General features: G+C 49.0%; 1 protein-coding gene across 7 annotated transcripts in view; it reads left to right on the forward strand.

Moving 5' to 3' along the window:
• The window catches only part of LOXL3 (lysyl oxidase like 3), a 211,583-nt gene that overhangs the window by 88,132 nt on the left and 97,428 nt on the right, over window positions 1-26,023 (forward strand). For all 7 annotated transcript variants that reach the window (XM_069744978.1, XM_069744980.1, XM_069744981.1 and 4 more), the window contains exon 3: window positions 16,062-16,225. In XM_069744978.1, the coding sequence (XP_069601079.1) occupies window positions 16,062-16,225 (164 nt within the window). The remainder of the gene's footprint in view (window positions 1-16,061; window positions 16,226-26,023) is intronic.

The following is a 26,023-nucleotide window of genomic DNA, read 5'->3' on the forward strand; positions in this document are numbered from 1 at the left end:
CATAACATAGTTAGTAGTAAGGCCGAAAAAAGACATTTGTCCATCCAGTTCAGCCTATATTCCATCATAATAAATACCCAGATCTACGTCCTTCTACAGAACCTAATAATTGTATGATACAATATTGTTCTGCTCCAGGAAGACATCCAGGCCTCTCTTGAACCCCTCGACTGAGTTTGCCATCACCACCTCCTCAGGCAAGCAATTCCAGATTCTCACTGCCCTAACAGTAAAGAATCCTCTTCTATGTTGGTGGAAAAACCTTCTCTCCTCCAGACGCAAAGAATGCCCCCTTGTGCCCGTCACCTTCCTTGGTATAAACAGATCCTCAGCGAGATATTTGTATTGTCCCCTTATATACTTATACATGGTTATTAGATCGCCCCTCAGTCGTCTTTTTTCTAGACTAAATAATCCTAATTTCGCTAATCTATCTGGGTATTGTAGTTCTCCCATCCCCTTTATTAATTTTGTTGCCCTCCTTTGTACTCTCTCTAGTTCCATTATATCCATCCTGAGCACCGGTGCCCAAAACTGGACACAGTACTCCATGTGCGGTCTAACTAGGGATTTGTACAGAGGCAGTATAATGCTCTCATCATGTGTATCCAGACCTCTTTTAATGCACCCCATGATCCTGTTTGCCTTGGCAGCTGCTGCCTGGCACTGGCTGCTCCAGGTAAGTTTATCATTAACTAGGATCCCCAAGTCCTTCTCCCTGTCAGATTTACCCAGTGGTTTCCCGTTCAGTGTGTAATGGTGATATTGATTCCCTCTTCCCATGTGTATAACCTTACATTTATCATTGTTAAACCTCATCTGCCACCTTTCAGCCCAAGTTTCCAACTTATCCAGATCCATCTGTAGCAGAATACTATCTTCTCTTGTATTAACTGCTTTACATAGTTTTGTATCATCTGCAAATATCGATATTTTACTGTGTAAACCTTCTACCAGATCATTAATGAATATGTTGAAGAGAACAGGTCCCAATACTGACCCCTGCGGTACCCCACTGGTCACAGCGACCCAGTTAGAGACTATACCATTTATAACCACCCTCTGCTTTCTATCACTAAGCCAGTTACTAACCCATTTACACACATTTTCCCCCAGACCAAGCATTCTCATTTTGTGTACCAACCTCTTGTGCGGCACGGTATCAAACGCTTTGGAAAAATCGAGATATACCACGTCCAATGACTCACCGTGGTCCAGTCTATAGCTTACCTCTTCATAAAAACTGATTAGATTGGTTTGACAGGAGCGATTTCTCATAAACCCATGCTGATATGGAGTTAAACAGTTATTCTCATTGAGATAATCCAGAATAACATCCCTCAGAAACCCTTCAAATATTTTACCAACAATAGAGGTTAGACTTACTGGCCTATAATTTCCAGGTTCACTTTTAGAGCCCTTTTTGAATATTGGCACCACATTTGCTATGCGCCAGTCCTGCGGAACAGACCCTGTCGCTATAGAGTCACTAAAAATAAGAAATAATGGTTTATCTATTACATTACTTAGTTCTCTTAGTACTCGTGGGTGTATGCCATCCGGACCCGGAGATTTATCTATTTTAATCTTATTTAGCCGGTTTCGCACCTCTTCTTGGGTTAGATTGGTGACCCTTAATATAGGGTTTTCATTGTTTCTTGGGATTTCACCTAGCATTTCATTTTCCACCGTGAATACCGTGGAGAAGAAGGTGTTTAATATGTTAGCTTTTTCCTCGTCATCTACAACCATTCTTTCCTCACTATTTTTTAAGGGGCCTACATTTTCAGTTTTTATTCTTTTACTATTGATATAGTTGAAGAACAGTTTGGGATTAGTTTTACTCTCCTTAGCAATGTGCTTCTCTGTTTCCTTTTTGGCAGCTTTAATTAGTTTTTTAGATAAAGTATTTTTCTCCCTATAGTTTTTTAGAGCTTCAATGGTGCCATCCTGCTTTAGTAGTGCAAATGCTTTCTTTTTACTGTTAATTGCCTGTCTTACTTCTTTGTTTAGCCACATTGGGTTTTTCCTATTTCTAGTCCTTTTATTCCCACAAGGTATAAACCGCTTACACTGCCTATTTAGGATGTTCTTAAACATTTCCCATTTATTATCTGTATTCTCATTTCTGAGGATATTGTCCCAGTCTACCAGATTAAGGGCATCTCTAAGCTGTTCAAACTTTGCCTTCCTAAAGTTCAGTGTTTTTGTGACTCCCTGACAAGTCCCCCTAGTGAAAGACAGGTGAAACTGCACAATATTGTGGTCGCTATTTCCTAAATGCCCAACCACCTGCAGATTTGTTATTCTGTCAGGTCTATTAGATAGTATTAGGTCTAAAAGTGCTGCTCCTCTGGTTGGATTCTGCACCAATTGTGAAAGATAATTTTTCTTGGTTATTAGCAGAAACCTGTTGCCTTTATGGGTTTCACAGGTTTCTGTTTCCCAGTTAATATCCGGGTAGTTAAAGTCCCCCATAACCAGGACCTCATTATGGGTTGCAGTTTCATCTATCTGCTTTAGAAGTAGACTTTCCATGCTTTCTGTTATATTTGGGGGTTTGTAACAGACCCCAATGAGAATTTTGTTACCATTTTTCCCTCCATGAATTTCAACCCATATGGACTCGACATCCTCATTCCCTTCGCTAATATCCTCCCTTAAAGTGGACTTTAGACAAGACTTTACATAGAGACAAACCCCTCCTCCTCTCCGATTTTTACGATCCTTTCTAAACAGACTGTAACCCTGTAAGTTAACTGCCCAGTCATAGCTTTCATCTAACCATGTCTCGGTTATTCCCACTATGTCAAAGTTACCTGTAGATATTTCTGCTTCTAGTTCTTCCATCTTGTTTGTCAGGCTTCTGGCGTTTGCGAGCATGCAGTTTAGAGGATTTTGTTTTGTTCCAATCTCCTCACTGTGGATTGTTTTAGAAATGTTCTTACCTCCCTTCTGAGTATGTTTTCCTGGGTCGTCTTTGTTCGAGTCTAATGTTTTTCTTCCCGTCCCCTCTTCTTCTAGTTTAACGCCCTCCTGATGAGTGTAGCGAGTCTTCTGGCGAATGTGTGTTTCCCAGGTTTGTTGAGGTGTAGTCCGTCTCTGGCGAGGAGTCCATCATACCAGTAATTCACACCGTGGTCCAGGAATCCAAATCCTTGTTGTCTGCACCATCGTCTTAGCCAGTTGTTTGCATCAAGGATCCTGTTCCATCTCCTGGTGCCATGCCCGTCTACTGGAAGGATAGAAGAAAAAACTACCTGTGCATCCAGTTCCTTTACTTTCTTCCCCAACTCTTCAAAGTCCTTGCAGATTGTCGGTAGGTCCTTCCTTGCCGTGTCATTGGTGCCAACATGTATCAGAAGAAATGGGTGGACGTCCTTGGAGCTGAAGAGCTTTGGTATCCTATCGGTCACATCCTTGATCATCGCACCTGGAAGGCAGCATACTTCTCTTGCAGTTATGTCCGGTCTGCAGATGGCTGCTTCGGTGCCTCTCAGTAGTGAGTCTCCCACCACCACCACTCTTCGTTGCTTCTTGGCTGTACTTTTTGCTGTCACTTGTTGCTGTGTGCCCTTTTCTTTTTTGCTTGCTGGTATTGCTTCATTCTTAGGTGTGCCATCTTCATCCTCTACAAAGATTTGATATCGGTTCTTCAGTTGTGTGGTTGGTGATTTCTCCATGGTCTTCTTGCTTCTTTTGGTCACATGCTTCCACTCATCTGCTTTTGGAGGTTCTCTGACACTTTTTGCACCTTCTGTGACCAGTAGAGATGCTTCTGTTCTGTCTAGAAAGTCTTCATTCTCTTTGATGAGTTTCAAAGTTGCTATTCTTTCTTCCAGACCCCGCACCTTTTCTTCTAAAAGGGCCACTAGTCTACACTTCTGACAGGTGAAATTGGATTCTTCTTCTGGTCGATCTGTGAACATGTAGCACATGCTGCAGCTCACCATGTAGGTTGTCACATCTGCCATGTTGCTCCTAGATCCTGCTGACTTGCTGTGTGTTTTCCTTCTTGTGTAATCTACTCAGCCAAGCTCTCTTGCAATACTGTCCTACAGGCAAAAATTCGCGCGCCGTAAGGCGCGCGGTTTGGTGATGCTTTCGAAGCAGCTGGTCCCTGCTTTCTTCCCTTCTTCTGAGATGCATTTAACTCATTGTTGGCCAGTTGTACTGTTATGATCCGGTGACCTTGGAGCCGCATGAATAACTTTCACTGGAGTAGGTGGTAACTGTACTGACCGCAAATCCTGATCTAACACCGCAACTAGAAGTACCCGTTGGGTGTTCCTAACAAACCCTAGACACCTCGTCACAGCCAGAGGGCTAAATACCCCTATAGATGGAAATAGGAATACTACCTTGCCTCAGAGCAGAACCCCAAAGGATAGGCAGCCCCCCACAAATATTGACTGTGAGTAGGAGAGGAAAGACACACACAGGCATAAAACAGGATTTAGCAAAAGAGGCCACTCTAGCTAAAATAGGAAAGGATAGGACAGAATACTGTGCGGTCAGTATTAAAACCCTTCCAAAAATATCCACAGCAGATTATACAAAAAATTCCTCCATCTAACTAAAGACGTGGAACGTATATCTGCAACTCCAGAAAATTCTACACACAGAGCAGAAATACAATCAAAAATCCAGCACACAGCATGTGTGCCATGGAAAAAGAAACAGACACTTATCTTTGCTGAATTGGCAGCTAAGCAGGAGAAGCCAGACAGAGGTCCAACACCTCCCAAAAACCATAACTGGCAAGGACTAATGAATCCTGCAAACCTAAATACCCCAGTCAGAATTGCAATCAGCAGATACACCTGACCAGAACTGCAGCCCAGGGACAACTGCATTACCACCTACAACCACCGGAGGGAGCCCAAAAGCAGAATTCACAACAGTGATGGGTGCCACTCGGGTGGAAAAGTGTGGAATAAACGAACGGTAATAGTTGGCAAACCCCAGGAAGTGTTGTATGGCTTTCAAGCCTGATGGACAAGGCCATTTTAGGATAGAGGATAGATTCAGAAAAAGTATCTTTAAACCTGTGGACGAGACTATGTATCCAAGAAATGGCCGAGAGGCTTGTTCAAAGAGACACTTTTCAAATTTAGCATAAAGTCTGTTCTCCCTGAGTCTTTGTAAGACCAGACGTACTTGTCTCCGATGAGAGGCTAAATCTGTAGAGAAGATCAAAATGCTGTCCAGATAAAAGACAACACACGAATAGAGCAGATCTCTGAAAATATAATTTACAAATTCCTGAAAAACTGCAGGTGCATTGCTTAGGCCGAGTGGCATTACCAGGTATTCGTAGTGTCCATCCCGGGTGTGAAAGGCGGTTTTCCACTCGTCTCCTTCATGAATGGGTATCAGGTTGTAGGCCCCCCTGAGGTCCAGTGTGTTTAAGATTTTAGAACCCCTAAGACGGTCAAACAACTCAGAAATTAGTGGCAACCTGTTCTTTACCGTAATCGGATTCAGGCCCCTGTAATCAATACAGGGCCGTAGGGAACCATCTTTTTTCTTAACGAAGAAGAATCCTGCTCTGGCTGGCGAGGATGACTTCCGGAAAAATCCCCTGGCCAGGTTCTCCTGAATATATTCAGACATGGAGTGAGTCTCTGCTTGAGAAAGAGGATAAATTCACCCTCGAGGAGGAGATGTTCCGGGAAGCAGATCGATGGGGCAATCATACGACCTGTGCGGAGGTAATTTCTCCACCTCCTTTATCCCAAAGACATCAGCGAAGGACCAGTAAGAAGATAGTAGACCCGGCAGGGCAGTGACCTGGACTGGAGGAAGGACAGGACGGATGGGAATGATACACCGATCCAAGCAGGAGTCTCCCCAGTGCAGAACCTCTCCCGTCTTCCAATTTAAGACTGGTTCATGAATCCGAAACCAAGGTAGACCAAGAAGCAAGGGGTGAGACGAATCTGGCAACACATAAAAGCGGATTCTTTCAGAATGCATTGAACCTACCCAGAGTTCCAAAGGCTCAGTCTGGAACCAAACGAACTCGGACAGAGGTTTGCCATCCACGGATTTCACCTGCAACGGTTCCGGAAGGCGCTGGACTGGTATCTGATGATGATCCACTAGTGCCTGCTGAATGAGTTTTCTGGCGGCTCCGTAATCCAGGTGACAGAATTTAGAAAATTTTACCCTTCCGAAGACCACGAAGACAGTAATTTGTAGTGAAGAAGAGAGATGATCCTTACCTAGGGTAGCCTCTCCTACAGAGCCTAGGCACTGGAGTTTCTGACTTCTTTGGACAAGAGTGGATATCATGCTTAGAACTGCCACAGTAGAAACAGCTCCCCTCCTGGCGGCGTGCCTCCTGGCGGCGGTTCTCGAAGCTTACTCAATCTACCTCCATAGCCATAGGTGAGTAAGACGAAGTCGAGGAGGTCGATGATTTAGGAGTATTAGAAACCTGATGGTAGGACCCCTTTTCACGTTTGGTCTCCTTGGATCGTACTTGAAACCGTAGATCAATCCGAACTGCCAAGGAAATCAGGTCATCCAGAATTGTAGGAATGTCCCATCCCGCCATCTCATCCTTAATTCTTCCTGAAAAACCCTGCTAGAAGGTTGCCACTAAGGCTTCGTTGTTCTAGGATAATTCAGATGATAGGGTACGAAACTGCACTGCATACTGAGCTACTGTAAGATCCTCCTGTCGTAGTCGAAGAAGAGCTGAAGCTGTCGACGTAGCACGACCGGGTTCATCAAAGGTCCTGCGAAATGCCTCTAGAAAAGACTGGAAATTAGTAACCACAGGATCCATTCTCTCCCACAGCGGATTCAACCAGGCAAGAGCCTCTCCATCAAGATGGGACATGATGAAACCCACCTTGGCCCAATCAGAAGAAAACATATGCCCCAGGAGTTCAAAGTGCAGTGTGCACTGGTTAATGAACCCCCGACACTGAACGGGATCGCCACAGAAGCAGGTGGGAGCCGCCGGGGGAGGACCTTTTGCGTGCAGAACAGCTTCATACCTGGAAACCAGTAGCAGAGACAGGTGCAGTCGAAGAAGCCAGGGTATCCATGCGAGCAGACACGTGCAGAAAGGTCATGATCTTGTCCTGTTGACTCTTCAGACGGTTAACTTCTTGACATAGCTCCACGGCCGGCAAAGTCTGGGATCCAGCGTGTTCCATGGCCAGAGCAATCTGTAACGAATGGAAATGGAGGCACAAAAGTTGAAGCTCACATTCGTTTTTATTAGGATTTAACGTGGAACCTCAGGACCACGGTCCGGGGGGCTCCGAAGGGGGCGTGACTACGTGAGCCCCAGACACCCGTTGTAAGTCCCCTCGAACAGGGTCAGAATGGAATGCCTGGGGGACACGGGTGCTACCTCCAGTTAGACCTCAAACTCATGGCAGCTGTCCCAGCGGGACAAATGGACAAACAGGGTTAGTGGGAGACGTGGAGCTAACCAGGTGATACTGGGTGGACGAGTAGAAGCAGATTCCAGTGGTACTGGCGTTGTCTGGAGATGAAGATGGCAGATTGGCGGGATGAGATGGATTTGACGTAGACAGAGCGAACGTTGTCCAAGATAGCCAGGTAACTGGTAGCTGATGATCTGTGGAGACAGAGAGTGTAAGCAAAGCACTGGCAGAGAACTTCAGAAACAGAAGCACATGCTGACAGGAACCGGAAGAAAAAACAGTGGATACTTGTTACTCCCGCGCTCTCCCTATGGTGGAGGAGCTAGAAATAGCAATGAACAACACGCCATTGGCCAGAAGCATCTTTTTAAAATATGCGCGCTCTCTCTTTAAGAGACCGGGAGTGGGCGCGCGCCTGACCTAAGCACTCTGCCTGAGAACCTGCTGGCAGCGCGCCAGGAAGCAGGAGAGGAGGGACTGGCAGAGGCTGCATCCTGACAGCGTGGAGCCAGCACAGAGCGGGAGTCCCGACGGGGACCCCGCAAAGGTACAGAAATCGAACTGAGTGTAACATAACTGTGGTGATGAGACAAAGTCCGGCAGGATTGTAAATGGCTGGTATGTGTCGCAGAGGAAGTCTGCACTGTAAGCCAGTAATGTTGTTCTGGGACCTGTAGTCCCACAAGTATTTATATAGTTTGTAAAGGGAGGCTTGCAGGGTTAGCTGGAGAGCTGGGCGGGACTGACTAACCACACACACACCACCCATCTATGGGAATGGTTACAGCTACAGTACATAGCATGACCAGGGTTTGGTCACATGGTTCAGAGTGCATGGCCTGTGTGTTGGAATGTCCTGGAGTGGACTGGATTCCTGGAAGCACATGGTGAGACCATGGACTGAAGGCCTCTGTGTTGGAACTGGACTTCCTAGGTGCCCTGGTCACAAGGACGATGTCACGTCTGCCGCCGCACCCTCCCCGGTTCCTGGCATACTTACCTGTCCCAACGCACTCCCGGAGTGAGCGCGCACCTCCCGATCTCCTCACTTCCTGTTTCACCGCCGACTACTGGGTCTCGTCGGATGTGCACCTCGTATTCCAGCCTGCTGCCACTCCATTCCTCCACTCTATGACCCGGGAGGACCCTGACTCGGAAGTCCTGTAGCACGCACCCTATTTCAGGTAGCCTCTCCTCCTGCTCTGTGCCTGTCAATTGCATTTCACGCTTGATCCAGGCCCCACGCCTCCCTGCGCTCTTCTGTCTACCTGCCTGTCTGTCCTGTATTGCGCCCCGGCCTTGTATCCTGTGCCACCCTACCCTGTGATCTCTCTGTGTTCTCTCCTAGTGACGTCCGTCCCAGCCTGCTCCTTGCTTGTCCCGTGTCTCCAGTCCCTCCTGAGTGTTCCTCCTCAGTTCTCCCCTGTCGGATCCTTGGCAGCCCTCCCTGTGGTCTCCAGTCTCCGCTACCTGTTTCCTAGTCTACCTTTTGCTTGTGTCTCCTACCTCCTGCCCTCGGATATCAGCTTCCATGGCAGTAGTCTCCCCTGGACCTGCCCCGGACGCTCCCTGTATGGGGGGTGGTCCACTAGGCCAGCTCACCCTTGGGAAGTTCATTGTCGCGGTTCTGCAAGTTCACTTTAGGAGTTCTACCAATCTCACAGAACAGTCAGGCCATGGACCCCGCTGGTACCCCGTCCCCAACCCAAAAGGAACTAGTGTTTCTACGGGAAAATCAGACGAGAATAATGTCCTTCCTGAAAACTATGGTGTGCTTAATTATTAGGCAACTTCCTTTCCTTTGGCATCAGAATGGGTCAGAAGAGAGATTTGACGGGCTCAAAAAAGTCCAAAACTGTGATATGTCTTGCAGAGGGATTCAGCAGTCTTGAAATTGCCAAACTTTTGAAGCGTGATGACCGAACAATCAAGCGTTTCATGGCAAATAGCCAACAGGGTCTCAAGAAGTGTGTTGGGCTAAAAAGGCGCAAATAACTGCCCATGAATTGAGGAAAATCAAGCGTGAAGATGCCATTTGCCACCAGTTTTGCCATATATCAGAGCTGCAACATTACTGGAGTAACAAAAAGCATAAGGTGTGCGATACTCAGGGACATGGCCAAAGTATGGAAGGCTGAAAAACCACCTTTGAACAAGAAACATAAGATAAAATGACAAGACTGAGTGATTCTTGATGGGTCAGATTGATGGGCCAGAGGCTGGATCAGTAAAGGGCAGAGAGCTCCACTCCGACTCAGACGCCAGCAAGGTGGAGGTGGGGGACTGGTATGGGCTGGTATCAAAGATGAACTTGTGGGACCTTGTCGGGTTGAGGATGGAGTGAAGCTCTACTCCCAGACCTACTGCCAGTTTCTTGAAGACAACTTCTTCAAGCAGTGGTACAGGAAGAAGTCGGTATCGTTTAAGAAAAACATGATTTTCATGCAGGACAATGCTCCATCACATGCCTCCAACTACTCCACAACGTGGCTGGCCAGTAAAGGTCTCAAAGAAGAAAAAATAATGACATGGCCCCCTTGTTCACCTGATCTGAACCCCATAGAGAATCTATGGTCCCTCATAAAATGTGAGATCTACAGTTAGGGAAAACAGTCCACCTCTCAGAACAGTGTCTGGAGGCTGTGGTGGCTGCTGCACACAATGCTGGTCGTGAACAGATCGAGCAACTGACAGAATCTATGGATGGAAGGCTGTCGAGTGTCATCCTAAAGAAAGGTGGCTATACTGGTCACTATTTTTTGGGGGTTTTGTTTTTTGCATGTCAGAAATGTTTATTTCTAAATTTTGTGCAGTTATATTAGTTTACCTGGTGAAAATAAACAAGTGAGATGGGAATGTATTTGGTTTTTATTAAGTTGCCTAATAATTCTGCACAGTAATAGTTACCTGCACAAACATATATCCTCCTAAGATAGCCAGATCTAAAAAAAAACATTCTAACTTCCAAAAATATTAAGCTTTGATATTTATGAGTCTTTTGGGTTGATTGAGAAAATAGTTGTTGATCAATAATAAAAATAATCCTCTAAAATACAACTTGCCTAATTATTCTGCACACAGTATAAACTTGATCTTCGTGGGGCCTACAATCTTATCAATATCCACTCCGGGGATGAGTGGAACACCGCCTTTAACACCCGGGATGGCCACTTTAAGTATTTTGTCATGCCTTTTGGTTTGTGCAACGCTCCCGCAATGTTCCAGGAGTTTGTGAATGATGTCTTCCGAGATGTACTCTATTCCTGTGTGATGGTGTACCTAGATGATATTCTTCTGTTTTCCCTGGATCTTTCTACCCACAGAAGAAATGTCCGCCAACTCCTATTACGTCTTAGAGAGAATCGTCTTTACGCCAAGCTCGAGAAGTGCGTCTTCGAACAGTCTTCTCTACCGTTCTTAGGTTATATCATCTCAGACTCTAGTCTGCGTATGGATCCAGTAAAAATGTCCGCCGTGCTCATCTGGCCGCGTCCCCAGGGGGTAAAGGCGAACCAACGCTTTCTTGATTTCGCTATCGACTACTGGCACTTTTCCACTTTGATCGGTCCTATTTGCGCCCTTATTCGCAAAGGGGCCAACCCTCACGTCTGGTCTCCTGAAGCCGAGAACGCCTTCTGGTTCTTGAAACAAGCCTTTGCTTCAGCCTCCATACTCCATCGTCCAGAGACTAACAAGCCCTTCATTCTTGAGGTGGATGCTTCTGCAACTGGAGCCGATGCGGTACTTTCTCAGAGGTCTACCTCCGTCAGCTGGTCACCTGCGGCTTCTTTTCTAAGACTTTCTGCGCCTTGGACAAGAACTGCGCCATTGGTGACAAGGAGCTGCTAGCTATCAAGTTGGCGTTGGAAGAGTGGCGGTATTTATTGGAGGGAGCTGTTCATCCTTTCAGGATCTACACTGACCACAAGAATCTGGCATACATCCATTCAGCACAAAGACTTAATCCTTGGCAAGCCACGTGGTCGCTGTTCTTTGCCTGATTAGACTTTGAGCTGCGTTTCTGTCCCGAAAATAAGAACTTCAAAGCAGATGCCTTATCCAGATCCTTTCTGGCAGCTGATGTTGAGGAGAAACTTTCGCAAATCATGGATCCTAGCAAGCTCATCCTGGTAGCTCCTGTTAGCTTGACTTCCTTGCCTCCAGCTAAGACTTTTGTTCAAGAAAGCAATAGGAAGCGAGTCTTACACTGGGGTCATGCTTCCAATCTGGCAGGCCATGTTGGCTTCAAGAAAACACTTACTCTTGTGTCTCGCTACTTCTGGTGGCCATCTCTTTTTCAAGACATCCGAAGTTTTGTTTCCTCCTGTCCCTCACGCGCCAAAAACAAGGTCCCTAGGTGCCTACCCTCCGGCTTCTTGCACCCGCTTCCGGTTCCCTCGGCTCCATGGCAACAAATAGCAATGGACTTTATTACCGATCTGCCTCGGTCCTCTGGTCATACAGTTATCTTTGTAGTCGTGGATTGATTTTCCAAGATGGCTCATTACATCTCTCCTGAATTAGCAAGAATCTTCATCGCCCATGTTTTTCGGATTCACGGCTTTCCTCTACATACAGTTTTGGACAGAGGAGTCCAGTTCACCTCGCAGTTCTGGTGAGCCCTATGCAAGCTGATGAATGTAACACTAGACTTCTCCTCTGCCTACCATCCTCAAACTAATGCAAGTAAAGAAGCTGCGGAGACACCATCACGTGTTTCTCGACGCAAGCAGTGAATAGCCAGGCCTTTCCCCGGGAAGGAACAACCACGGGAAGGGCAGCATCCTATGAAGGAAAGCCACCTATGCCAAGCATGGTATCCATCCACAGACAGCTGTTTCGGGGTTTTTGCCCCTCATCAGTGTGGAGTAGGAATCTGGCTATTAGGAGCAGTGCCTAGTAAAAAGGCTATAAAGGCACAGATGATTGGCCTCGGGGAGACCAAAACATCCAACACCGCGGAGACACCATCACGTGTTTCTCAACGCAGTGATTCCAGAACACTGCCCCCATCCCTTATGGGAAATATGCAGATGCAAGTAAAGTAGCTGCGGAGACACCATCACGTGTTTCTCGATGCAAGCAGTGAATAGCCAGGCCTTTCCCCGGGAAGGAACAACCATGGGAAGGGCAGCATCCTATGAAGGAAAGCCACCTATGCCAAGCATGGTATCCATCCACAGACAGCTGTTTCGGGGTTTTTGCCCCTCATCAGTGTGGAGTAGGAATCTGGCTATTAGGAGCAGTGCCTAGTAAAAAGGCTATAAAGGCACAGATGATTGGCCTCGGGGAGACCAAAACATCCAACACCGCGGAGACACCATCACGTGTTTCTCAACACAGTGATTCCAGAACACTGCCCCCATCCCTTATGGGAAATATGCAGATGCAAGTAAAGAAGCTGCGGAGACACCATCACGTGTTTCTCGACGCAAGCAGTGAATAGCCAGGCCTTTCCCCGGGAAGGAACAACCACGGGAAGGGCAGCATCCTATGAAGGAAAGCCACCTATGCCAAGCATGGTATCCATCCACAGACAGCTGTTTCAGGGTCTGTGGATGGATACCATGCTTGGCATAGGTGACTTTCCTTCATAGGATGCTGCCCTTCCCATGGTTGTTCCTTCCCGGGGAAAGGCCTGGCTATTCACTGCTTGCGTCGAGAAACACGTGATGGTGTCTCCGCAGCTTCTTTACTTGCATCTGCATATTTCCCATAAGGGATGGGGGCAGTGTTCTGGAATCACTGCGTTGAGAAACACGTGATGGTGTCTCCGCGGTGTTGGATGTTTTGGTCTCCCCGAGGCCAATCATCTGTGCCTTTATATCCTCAAACTAATGGTCAGGCGGAGCGCACGAATAAGATCCTGGTGACCTATCTCCGTCATTTCTCCAATGTCCACCAGAACGATTGGTCCAGCTTGCTTCCGTGGGCCGAGTTTGCATACAAGAACCACACCAGCAAATCCTCTTCCAAATCACCCTTCTTCTCGTCTACAGGTAACATCCGGGTGTTCCTCTGCCGGTACTCCTTGTCTCGGGTGTGCCGGCAGACGATCTTCTGTCCGAGGAGTTCTCCAGTACCTGGCAGGAGACCAAAATCACACTTGAACATGAGACAGGATTAAAAGACATGCCGATAAGAGGCGCCTGGATCCTCATACCATCCTGGTAATAAAGTGTAGTTATCTTCCAGATTCATCTGTCTTAAGATTCCCTCGTATAAACTGGGTCCATGGTACATTGGTCCATTTAAGGTCTTAGCTTGTATCAACAATGTTGCCTACAAGTTAAAGTTACCGCCTCGCTTTGCATTCCCAATTCTTTCCACGTTTCCCTTCTGAAGCCTGTCATTCTCAACCAATTCCACTCCTCTACTGGCCACTCGCCTCAGCCCGTTTCTGCACAGGATGTCTTTGAAGTTAAGAACATTCTTGCTGTAAAACCCTCTTTTTGATTGATTGGAAAGGCTTTGGTCCCGAGAAGAGGTCTTGGGAGCCACGTGAGAATACCCAGGCCACTAGAATTTCTTTCTAGTCTTGGGAAGAAGGGGCGTAAGGAGGGGGGTACCGTCACATCTGCTGCCGTGCCTGCCGCACCCTCCCCCGTTTCCTGGCATACTTACCTGTCCCGGAGTGCTCCAGGAATGAGCATGCATCACCCGATCTCCTCACTTCCTGTTTCGCCGCCGGCTCCTGGGCCTCGGCTGCGCATGCGCACCTCACATTCTAGCCTCAGCAGCGCACGTGCACTTCCTCGGACTTGACTGCGGCTGCTCCATTCCTCCACTCTATGACCCGGGAGGACCCTGACCCGGAAGTCCTGTAGCACGCACCCTTTTTCAGGTAGCCTCTCCTCCTGCTCTGTGCCTGACTGTCAATTGTGTTTCACGCTTGATCCAGGCCCTCTTCTGGCTACCTGCCTGTCTGTCCTGTATTGCGCCCTGCCTTGTATCCTGTGCCACCCTACCCTGTGACCTCTCCGTGTTCTCTCCTAGTCATGTCCGTCCCAGCCTGCACCTTGCTTGTCCCGTCTCCAGTCCCTCCTGAGTGTTCCTCCTCCGTCGTCCCCTGTCGGATCCTTGGCAGCCCTCCCTGTGGTCTCCAGTCTCCGCTACCTATTTCCTAGTCTGCCTTTTGTTGTGTCTCCTACGTCATGTCCCTGGATACCAGCTTCCACGGCAATAGTCTCCCCTGGGCCTGCCCCTGACACTCCCTGTATAGGGGGTGGTCCACTAGGCCAGCTCACCCTTGGGAGGTTCGTTGTCGCGATCCTGCGGGTTCACTTTAGGAGTTCCACAAGTCTCATGGTGACCCCAGTGAGGCAGCTTTCCCCTGAGAACCAGAACTGAAAGGAATCAGTGTGTGGAGCCGGAGCTCCTGTAAGGTAACTCCAGATGAAGGGGGTTACAGGCAGAGACGTATCTGCCATTGGAACAGACTGTCGGTGGCTAATGTGTTCTGTTGATGTAAATAATGAACTGATCGTGGTGCGGTTTACGAGTCTTAATAAACCGGATAGACTGTTTATGTGGAGAAACCGTGACTGAGTGCCAAGCGAGTGTCTCCTAACCCACTCAGGTAGTGCTAACTCACAATACCCATAGCCGTCAGAGAACACACACTGCATCCAAAGCACTGTCACCTCTGGAGCGTCTGCACACACCCATAGACGGCAGAGAACATACGGTGCGTCCAGAGCGCTGCCACTTCCGGATCGTCTGCACACACCCATAGATGGCAGAAAACATACGGTGCGTCCACAGCGCTGCCACTTCCGGATCGTCTGCACACACCCATACACAGCAGAGAACATACGGTGCGTCCACAGTGCTGCCACTTCCAGATCGTCTGCACACACCCATAGATGGCAGAGAACATACGGTGCGTCCACAGTTCTGCCACTTCCGTATCGTCTGCACACACCCATAGACTGCAGAGAACATACGGTGCGTCCACAGCGCTGCCACTTCGGGATCGTCTGCACACCCATAGATGGCAGAGAACATAGGGTGCATCCAAATCGCTGCCATTTCCGGATCGTCTGCACACACCCATAGACGGCAGAGAACATATGGTGCGTCCACAGCCCTGCCACTTCCTGATCGTCTGCACACACCTATAGATGGCAGAGAACACACGATGCATCCAAAGCGCTGACACTTCCGGATCGTCTGCACACAGCCATAGATGGCAGAGAACATATGGTGCGTCCACAGCGCTGCCACTTCCGGATCGTCTGCACACACCCATAGACGGCGGAGAACACGCGGTGCATCCAAAGCGCTGACACTTCCGGATCGTCTGCACACACCCATAGATGGCAGAGAACATATGGTGCGTCCACAGCGCTGCCACTTCCGGATCGTCTGCACACACCCATAGACGGCGGAGAACACGCGGTGCATCCAAAGCGCTGACACTTCCGGATCGTCTGCACACACCCTAATACATGGTGTAGATTATCCATAGTTTGTTCCCAGTGATGGCAGCTCTGGATGGAACTGGTGTAAAAGAGTATGATGTCCTCGTGACTTGGTGACTGATTAAGTGGGGGCAGATTTTGACCTGCTTTCTCTTAAGTAGGTAAAATTTTTGGAGTTGTAGTCCAGTGGTCCATGGCCACCATGATTCCTGACATTTCTGTTTTCCAGGTCGTATCTGGTTGGATAATGTGATTTGTTCAGGAAGTGAGAAGAGTATCGCTGATTGCAGCTCCCGGGGCTGGGGCAATAGTGACTGCACCCATGAAGAGGACGCAGGGGTGGTGTGTAAGGACGAGAGGATTCCCGGCTATGTGGAGCCCAACACTATAGAGGTAATGATGCACGAATTGTAAGGCAGGAGTCACTGAGCGAAGAAAAGAGTCTGGCTACAAAGAGGGATATAGGAGGGTAGTTGCAGTGAATAACACACAGCATAGTCCCAGGGGAGAAGGTAGAGAGCGCGGCTGCTGCAAGACAGGAGGTGGAGAGCGCGGCTGCTGCAAGACAGGAGGCGGAGAGCGCGGCTGCTGCAAGACAGGAGGCGGAGAGCGCGGCTGCTGCAAGACGGGAGGCAAAGAGCGCGGCTGCTGCAAGACAGGAGGCGGAGAGCACGGCTGCTGCAAGACGGGAGGCGGAGAGCGCGGCTGCTGCAAGACGGGAGGCGGAGAGCGCGGCTGCTGCAAGACGGGAGGCGGAGAGCGCGGCTGCTGCAAGACAGGAGGCGGAGAGCGCGGCTGCTGCAAGACGGGAGGCAAAGAGCGCGGCTGCTGCAAGACGGGAGGCGGAGAGCATGGCTGCTGCAAGACGGGAGGCGGAGAGCGCGGCTGCTGCAAGACGGGAGGCAAAGAGCGCGGCTGCTGCAAGACGGGAGGCGGAGAGCACGGCTGCTGCAAGACGGGAGGCGGAGAGCGCGGCTGCTGCAAGACGGGAGGCGGAGAGCGCGGCTGCTGCAAGACGGGAGGCGGAGAGCGCGGCTGCTGCAAGACGGGAGGCGGAGAGCGCGGCTGCTGCAAGACGGGAGGCGGAGAGCGCGGCTGCTGCAAGACGGGAGGCGGAGAGCGCGGCTGCTGCAAGACGGGAGGCGGAGAGCGCGGCTGCTGCAAGACGGGAGGCGGAGAGCGCGGCTGCTGCAAGACGGGAGGCGGAGAGCGCGGCTGCTGCAAGACGGGAGAGCAAGGAGTGAGTGTAAATAATAGAAGGGAGGTCAGAAAAGAAAACCTATAACCTGTGTAACGGGGGCCAGGGTGGTAGTCCCACCAAGGGTCTGCTGCTGCTTCCTCATCACACCCCAACGCTCCGCTACAGAAATATCAGAATGTCCATTTTGTGGTGTGCTGTGTGTGTCATGGATTTCACCCACCTGTGGGTCAGAATCCTTCACAGCATGCAGGGCTCCTATCCGTTGCAGACACACACAAATGTTCTCAAAGTCCAAGTTCATTTTCAATAAAACTTTACTTAACTCGTGCATCTTCATAACAGTTACAGTCCATCCATTTTCCCAATACATAAGTAATCCATCTCCTGCGTTTTCCCCGGTCTGCTCCCTCAGCTTTTCTTCCTGCACCGTGGCTCCCAGGCCCACAGCTTCCTGAACCATCCAGCTAGCTGATACTGAGTGCTCCCCATCCACTTTCCCCATCTTGGGTGAAAATTCAGGTTGCCTCCGCAATTCCTGTTCGGACCGTAAGTCCCGGACGTCACGGGAGGTAACCCACAGACAAGCCACTGATTCTTCCAGTCTGCCTCGCTTTCTCAACTCTACACTGTTGCTCTGTTCAGCTTTCTGTCACATTTCCTTCTAGAACAATTCTCCTCACACAGCTCTAGCTCCTCCCACTAACTGAAAATTACCTCAGGAAGGCGCTGTCCTGCCACTACACTGGCTCCGCCCCTTTCCCAGCTGTCACTACTCTGACTGGAACCAGTTCTCAGCACAATCTAGTCTTCTACTCTACACAGCGCCCCCTTAACACTAACCTGTAACTACACCACCACAACCCTTACCACTGCCACTGACTGTCCCTATTCCTGTCCCTAACACACAGATATCAGAACAGTGTCAGCCATTATCATATTACACAGTGTCAGCTATCTTAAACTACACAGGACACACAGCAAACACAAAAGATACCCAGTTTCATTAGGTAGGCATGCACAGGAATGCAGGGCTCAAATCAGCGGCCTGCACACCCCCTTAGGCTAGGTTCACATTGCGTTAGGGCAATCCGTTTAGCGCATACGCTAGCGGATTGCGCTAACGCAATGTCACAAAAGGGATCATATTTGGCGATCCCGCTAGCGCAGATGCCCAATCTGCGCTAGCGAGGAACGGACCTCGGATGCTGCAAGCAGTGTTTGAGGTGCGTCCGAAACTAACGGGACATCGCTAGCGCATGCCAGAAATGGCATGCGTCAGCAATGCGTTGGCGACCCGTTAGCACATTGCTGTCAATGGATGCGCTAACGGACCCGTTACATGGTGTTAATTGAGACAATTTCGCCATGTAACGGAGTCCGGTAACGGACACCCATTAAAGGGAACCTGTCACCCCGAAAATTGCGGGTGAGGTAAGCCCACCGGCATCAGGGGCTTATCTACAGCATTCTGTAATGCTGTAGATAAGCCCCCAATGTTACCTGAAAGAGGAGAAAAAGACGTTATATTATACTCACCCAGGGGCGGTCCCGCTGCTGGTCAGGTCAGATGGGTGTCTCTGGTCCGCTGCGGTGCCTCCCATCTTCATTACAAGACGTCCTCTTCTGATCTTCAGCCACGGCTCCGGCGCAGGCGTACTTTGCTCTGCCCTGTTGAGGGCAGACAAAGTACTGCAGTGCGCAGGTGCCGGGCCTCTGACCTTTCCGGCACCTGCGCACTACAGTACTATCCTCTGCCCTCAACAGGGCAGAGCAAAGTACGCCTGCGCCGGAGCCGTGGCTGAAGATCAGAAGAGGACGTCTTGTAATGAAGATGGGAGGCGCCGCAGCGGACCAGAGACACCCATCTGACCGGACCAGCAGTGGGACCGCCCCTGGTGAGTATAATCTAACGTCTTTTTCTCCTCTTTCAGGTAACATCGGGGGCTTATCTACAGCATTACAGAATGTATTACAGAATGCTGTAGATAAGCCCCTGATGCCGGTGGGCTTACCTCACCCGCGATTTTAGGGGTGACAGGTTCCCTTTAACGCAATGTGAACCTAGCCTTACTCCTGCACAGGAGAGAGCTTGGAGTGAGGGTAAGGGTATGTGCACACGTATTCTGGAGGACGGCGGATTTTTCCGCAGCGGATTTGGAAAAACCGCAGTGCAAAACCGCTGCGGTTTTTCCTGCGGATTTATCACGGTTTCTACTGCGGATTCCGCTGCAGCTTTACACCTGCAGTTTTCTATTGGAGCAGGTGTAAAACCGCAGCGGAATCCGCACAAAGAATTGACATGCTGCGGAATATAAACCGCTGCGTTTCCGCGTGTTTTTTTCCGCAGCATGTGCACTGTGGATTTTGTTTCCCATAGGTTAACATGGTACTGTAAACTCATGGGAAACCGCTGCGGATCCACAGCTGCGGAAACGCTGCGGATCCGCAGCAAAATCCGCAGCGTGTGCTCATAGCCTAAATAATGAGGCAGCAGCTGAGATTAGGGAAGTTATTAACCCTTCCTCACCAAGTGAAAATCAATCCGCTCCACTTAAATTAATTTTTGTGCGAACTCCAAAGAGGACCTGCGATCTGCCAATCACTGCAACTCCCTGATCACGGAGACCCCAAGAGTCTCAGCAGGATGCGGCACCGGCTATGAGCGTGGCTGTGAAACTACAGACAGAGAGCACAGCTGAAAGTCAGGAGGCAGAAAGTGTGGCTGTGAGATTGGAAGTAAAACTCGTGGCCTCAACATGGCAGACATAGGTCGTTACTGCGAGATAGGAGGCAGAGACTGTGGCTGAGAAGTGGGAAGCTGAGAGCGTGGCTTCGAGGCAGGTCTGGAGAAGGAGGACAGAGGAGTCTGAAGGAAGAGGGTAGGGGATTCTGGAGGAAGAGGATAGGTGGGTGGGTCTGGTGTAAGAGGACAGAAAATTGTGGAGGAGGAGGAGAAAAGAGGAATCTAGAGAAGGGAGACAGAAGGGTCTGGAAGAGGAGGATATAGCAGTCATGAGGAGGACGGCATATGTGTCTGGAGAAGGAAGATAGAGGTTCTACATGAGGAAGAGAGGTCTTAAGGTGTCTGAAGAATTAAAAGGACATAGTCTGGAGAAGGAGGAAAATGACAGAGGTGTCTGGAGAAGGAAGGGGTGTCTGAAGGTAAAAGACCGAGGTGATGACAGAAATAGGATAGACTGGTTTGGTGGAGGAATACAGAGAAGTCTGGAGGAAGAGGAATTTGGTGAAGGGAGACAGAGTGATCTGGAGGTAGAGAAAGACAGGGCAGCCTGGAGGAGAAGGAGTATGACATAGGAGTGTGGAGGAGGAGGACATAGGTGTCTGACAATAGAGGGGTCTGGTGAAAGAGGATAGAAGGGTCTGGAGGAGAATAGATGGTTATGGAGAACAAAGTGATCTGACAGGAAGATGGAAGAGTCGTGATGGAGGAGGACAGAGGGCTTGAGAAATATGGGGGGATCTGGAGGTGAGGAGAAACAAGTGTCTGAAGGAAAAGGACAGCAGTAAAGTCTAGAGGAGAACATGGGTCTGAAGAATGAAGATAGTGGTGTCTAAAGGATGAGGACAAAAGGGTTAGAAGGCGTAGGATATAGGAGCCTAGAGAAGAAAGACAAAGGGGTCTTGAGGAGGAGGAAAACCAAAACCTCTGGGGATTTATAGGAGGACAGAGGAGTCTGTAGCAGGACAAAGGAGTCAGAGAGAAGGATATTGGTGTTTGAAAGTGGGTGATAGAGGTGACTGTAGGAATAGAATAGATGCGTCTAGGGGATTAGGAGGATGTCAGGATTCCCCTGACCTCTGCCACCAATTGTCACGATTCACACCGTGACCGTCACCCCTACGTCACGGGTCGGGGTGACTTTAGGCCAACAGACGGCTATCACATGTGCAGGGGGGCTTATCTTAGTTATCCCTCCACTGCTAACAATGTGATGACAAAACACACACATGGCTATTGACCTCTTAGTTTCCAGCAGGGGCTTATTTTAGGTATCCCACTGCTTTTCAATATACCACGAACTGCAGGGATTTATGTATATCCCGCTTACAGTTTCACTTAACACTTGCAGCTCTCTGGCGCCCCCCTTACTCTCAGGTCAGATTAGGTACTGCACCCTGGGTAATTAGTCGCCAGAAAGGCTGCCTGCTATGTACGGGCTATTGGGCATGCTACAGCGACGCGATAAACTACTCCCACTCAGGCAGGAACAATAATTATCAACGCCGCAGTCGCTACAACATAATCCCAAAAGTCAGCACACGGTATCACTGCCACCAGCTTCGATTAAAGGGGTCCGAAGCTAACCCAACACAACAGTAGTGTAATTCTCTTCCAGAGACAGGGTAAGTTTAGAGCATGGAGACTGAACTAATATATTAAATATTATATCCCATAAAAATAATTAGGCAGTGCTTTATCAAAAATATTTTATAAAGATGTTACAAATGAGACAATTGCAAATATGTACAAGGGTAATTATGAAATAAACAGGGATTAAATGAGAAAAGGTAACACTCACATGTTCAAAGCATGGCAGGCAACCAGGCTAGTGGAGTTTTTTTTCCATACGTCCCAGCTCATTGGACGTGCTGCTGGCTTCAGGAGAAGACAAGAAGTCAAGAAGAAGAAATCAAGCAGAAGACTGAGCTGGGGAGCCTGCCACAAACTTAAAACCTTAAGGCTTTGACATCACAGAAAGGCTGGCTTATCCAGACCCTCCTCTCTCTACATTCTGCCTAAACTTTAAACTATTTTCTCTAATTTCTATAACTTCACTACAAAACATGTCAGAGTCATAACAAACCCATCATTCATCTCGGATCAACGTGAGCATTCTAATGAGATCAAATATGTCCTATCTGGGATACATATTTACAGAGAAATCCCTACTTCTTTACCAGATGGAGTTAGAAGCCCGTGTTTCGCGGGATGGGTAGATACACCGAGTGAGAATACGAATATATATTTTCGTGTTCTTAACGTAAATATTGTGCATATTATCGTACAAAAACCAAACAAAGAATCTTTTACATGGATCCTAGAAGTTTCTAGTTCACTTATAGCTGGACAAGAGCTTACACGGCAGGAAATGCCGGTCGTAAATACTTTTCGGCCATAAAACTCCCCCCAGTACATTGGCAAAGCAGCTCTTGGCTGAGTGAAAGGGAAGGGGAAAAAGAGCTGTCTCCCCGGGGCTTTCTACAGGCCCATCAGCCGGCGCTGCTATGGGCTCTACCTCCCCATCCACCCCCAACACTCCAGGGGCAGTGCTACTTATGGGCCAGTTACCTTCCTCAGTGGCACTGGTCACTTTCATGGCATCACCTTCCTCACGGTTCCCATGCATCTCCCCATTTCCTGTAGCACCGACACTTGCCCCTGCTAGGGGTTCCTCAGCCGTCTCACTCCGCAGAGCGACGTGGCTGGGCACGCCTGTACCTATGGACACATTAACCTTCACAGAAAAATTATCAGGTTCAGCTGTCACAGGTACAACATTTTCACCATCAATCCTAGGAAAAAAATGGTTATTAGCTGCATCATTACAAGATAAAGCATGGTCAGATAACACATGCGGTTTCCCATCATCATCATCATCAGGGTTAACGTTACCCTCATTAGCAGATTGGGGAGGAGTGTCAGGAACGTAGTATGCAACCATCCTCCCCAAATCAGTCCCCAACAAAACATCAGTGGGCAAATTATCAGACAGCCCCACTTCCTTCACCCCGCTCCCAGCACCCCAATCAATATAAACCCGGGCCATTGGTAAGGGACAGCTGATGCCCCCAATCCCAGTGACAGTTAGGGTTTTCCCCGGAATGATTTCTTCAGGGGCTGCCAGTTCGGGTCGGATGAGGGTTCGTTCAGCCCCGGTGTCCTTGAGGCCTGTAGCAACATGGCCTCCCACAGTGACGTGCTGTACGTTGTCACACACCCTCCCAACCACACCACCCACCAAAAGAACTGCTGCATTAGGCCCTGGGGCCTTGGCTGGGGTGTTCTTCTGCTTGGTTGGGCAGGAGGAACTGAGATGACCAGTCTGATTGCAGGTGTAACACTTGCGAGGTTCGGTGGTAGGTCTGGTGCTGTTGGCTACAGGGCCAGGACCTCTAGTGTGTTGGCTGGCAGGGATACTGGAGTTGGTTGCAGGCTTACCCCCTCTCCAGCTGGTGGTGACTGGCTTCCGCACTTCCGATCTACGGTTGGCCTCATAGACATCGGCAATCTGCGCTGCTTTCGTCACGTCTTTGGGTTCTCTGTCCATCACGAACTGTCGCACCTCAGCTGGGCAAAGATGAAAGAACTGGTCTTTGATCATCAGGTCTCGCAGCTGTGCAAAGGTGGTCACTGACAGTCCTTGGGTCCACTGGTCAAAGTGGGTCCCCAGTCCATGCACCACATCACTGTAAATGTCGTGTGGGCCACATTGGAGGGTCCCGAACTTTCTACGGTACACCTCGGGTGTAAGCTGGTACTTTGCTATCAGGGCCTGCTTGATGGCCTCATAGTCTCCATCTTGTTCTTGAGGGAGGGCAGCAAACGCATCCAGAGCTTTGCCTCTCAGCCCTGGTGTCAGGTATCGTGCCCATTCATCTGTAGGCAGCCGGTACTGTCTGCAGGCTTTCTCAAAGGCCCGCAGAAACGTGTCCAAGTCCCCGTCCTTCTCCATAACAGGAAAGTGATCGGGCCGGGGCTTAGGTATCTGAGCGCTGCTGGGCTCACGGCTGGGCTGGGACGACCCCTGCATTTGCAGTTGGACTAACTGCAGCTGGTACTCCCGCTCCACTTGCCGCTCGGCTCGCTGGGCCTGGGCCTCTCACTCGGCTCGCTCATGGTATTGCTGAATCAGCTGCCGACGTCCCTCTAGGTCATCTGCGGCACATTGTTGCAGAGCCAGCTGCAGGAGGAGGTCTGCACCCCCCTGGTTGCCAGTAGGGCCCGTATTCAGTGGTTGGACCTCTGCTGCAGCACCATGTTCGCTTGTGCTGGTTTCTGCGGCCTCTGGGCTCTGTGGCCTGGCTTGGTCTGCTTCAAATTGCACCAGTTCAGTGACCATTTGAGTCTTGGTCTTACCCTGGGGGTTCAGGCCATGGCACGTGCATATCCCAGCAAGAAAGTCCTTCTTCTGCTGGTTGTACCAGGCTTCCCCTTTCGCAGCCATGGTTGCCAAATAAAACATAGGATAGAAAAACGAAGAGGAAGGGAGGGGATAATTACCAGTACGCAATTGTCTCAAGACTAATAAAACACTGAGTTCGTTCTCCAAACTTATTTGCGCAGAGTCCTCGCGAGAACTTTCTGCAAGTTTTTAGTGAGAAGAATGATTACTCAAACCAAATCACTAATGCTCTAAGATATCCCACCGCCTTGCCACCAATTGTCAGGATTCCCCTGACCGCTGCCACCAATTGTCACGATTCACACCGTGACCGTCACCCCTACGTCACGGGTCGGGGTGACTTTAGGCCAACAGACGGCTATCACATGTGCAGGGGGGCTTATCTTAGTTATCCCTCCACTGCTAACAATGTGATGACAAAACACACACAAGGCTATTGACCTCTTAGTTTCCAGCAGGGGCTTATTTTAGGTATCCCACTGCTTTTCAATATACCACGAACTGCAGGGATTTATGTATATCCCGCTTACAGTTTCACTTAACACTTGCAGCTCTCTGGCGCCCCCCATACTCTCAGGTCAGATTAGGTACTGCACCCTGGGTAATTAGTCGCCAGAAAGGCTGCCTGCTATGTACGGGCTATTGGGCACGCTGCAGCGACGCGATAAACTACTCCCACTCAGGCAGGAACAATAATTATCAACGCCGCAGTCGCTACAACATAATCCCAAAAGTCAGCACACGGTATCACTGCCACCAGCTTCGATTAAACGGGTCCGAAGCTAACCCAACACAACAGTAGCGTAATTCTCTTCCAGAGACAGGGTAAGTTTAGAGCATGGAGACTGAACTAATATATTAAATATTATATCCCATAAAAATAATTAGGCAGTGCTTTATCAAAAATATTTTATAAAGATGTTACAAATGAGACAATTGCAAATATGTACAAGGGTAATTATGAAATAAACAGGGATTAAATGAGAAAAGGTAACACTCACATGTTCAAAGCATGGCAGGCAACCAGGCTAGTGGAGTTTTTTTTCCATACGTCCCAGCTCATTGGACGTGCTGTTGGCTTCAGGAGAAGACAAGAAGTCAAGAAGAAGAAATCAAGCAGAAGACTGAGCTGGGGAGCCTGCCACAAACTTAAAACCTTAAGGCTGTGACATCACAGAAAGGCTGGCTTATCCAGACCCTCCTCTCTCTACATTCTGCCTAAACTTTAAAATATTTTCTCTAATTTCTATAACTTCACTACAAAACATGTCAGAGTCATAACAAACCCATCATTCATCTCGGATCAACGTGGGCATTCTAATGAGATCAAATATGTCCTAGCTGTGATACATATTTACAGAGAAATCCCCACTTCTTTACCAGATGGAGTTAGAAGCCCGTGTTTCGCGGGATGGGTAGATACACCGAGTGAGAATACGAATATATATTTTCGTGTTCTTAACGTAAATATTGTGCATAATATCGTACAAAAACCAAACAAAGAATCTTTCACATGGATCCTAGAAGTTTCTAGTTCACTTATAGCTGGACAAGAGCTTACACGGCAGGAAATGCCGGTCGTAAATACTTTTCGGCCATAAAACTCCCCCCAGTACATTGGCAAAGCAGCTCTTGGCTGAGTGAAAGGGAAGGGGGAAAAGAGGGGGGTTTTACAGCAACCATGGGTTTCTCAGCACCATGGTTAGGAGTGCCAAAAATCCCACAGCCATGGGGCTAACAGGCAGAGAAACTACTACTTATTTTATACAGGTTCCTTACAGAGGAGAACATGGGGGTCAGGTACAGGAGGAGGACAGAGGGGTCTGCAGGAGAAAGATAAATGTC

The sequence above is a fragment of the Ranitomeya imitator genome, chromosome 1, assembly GCF_032444005.1.
Source record: "Ranitomeya imitator isolate aRanImi1 chromosome 1, aRanImi1.pri, whole genome shotgun sequence".
NCBI classification, from domain to species: domain Eukaryota; kingdom Metazoa; phylum Chordata; class Amphibia; order Anura; family Dendrobatidae; genus Ranitomeya; species Ranitomeya imitator.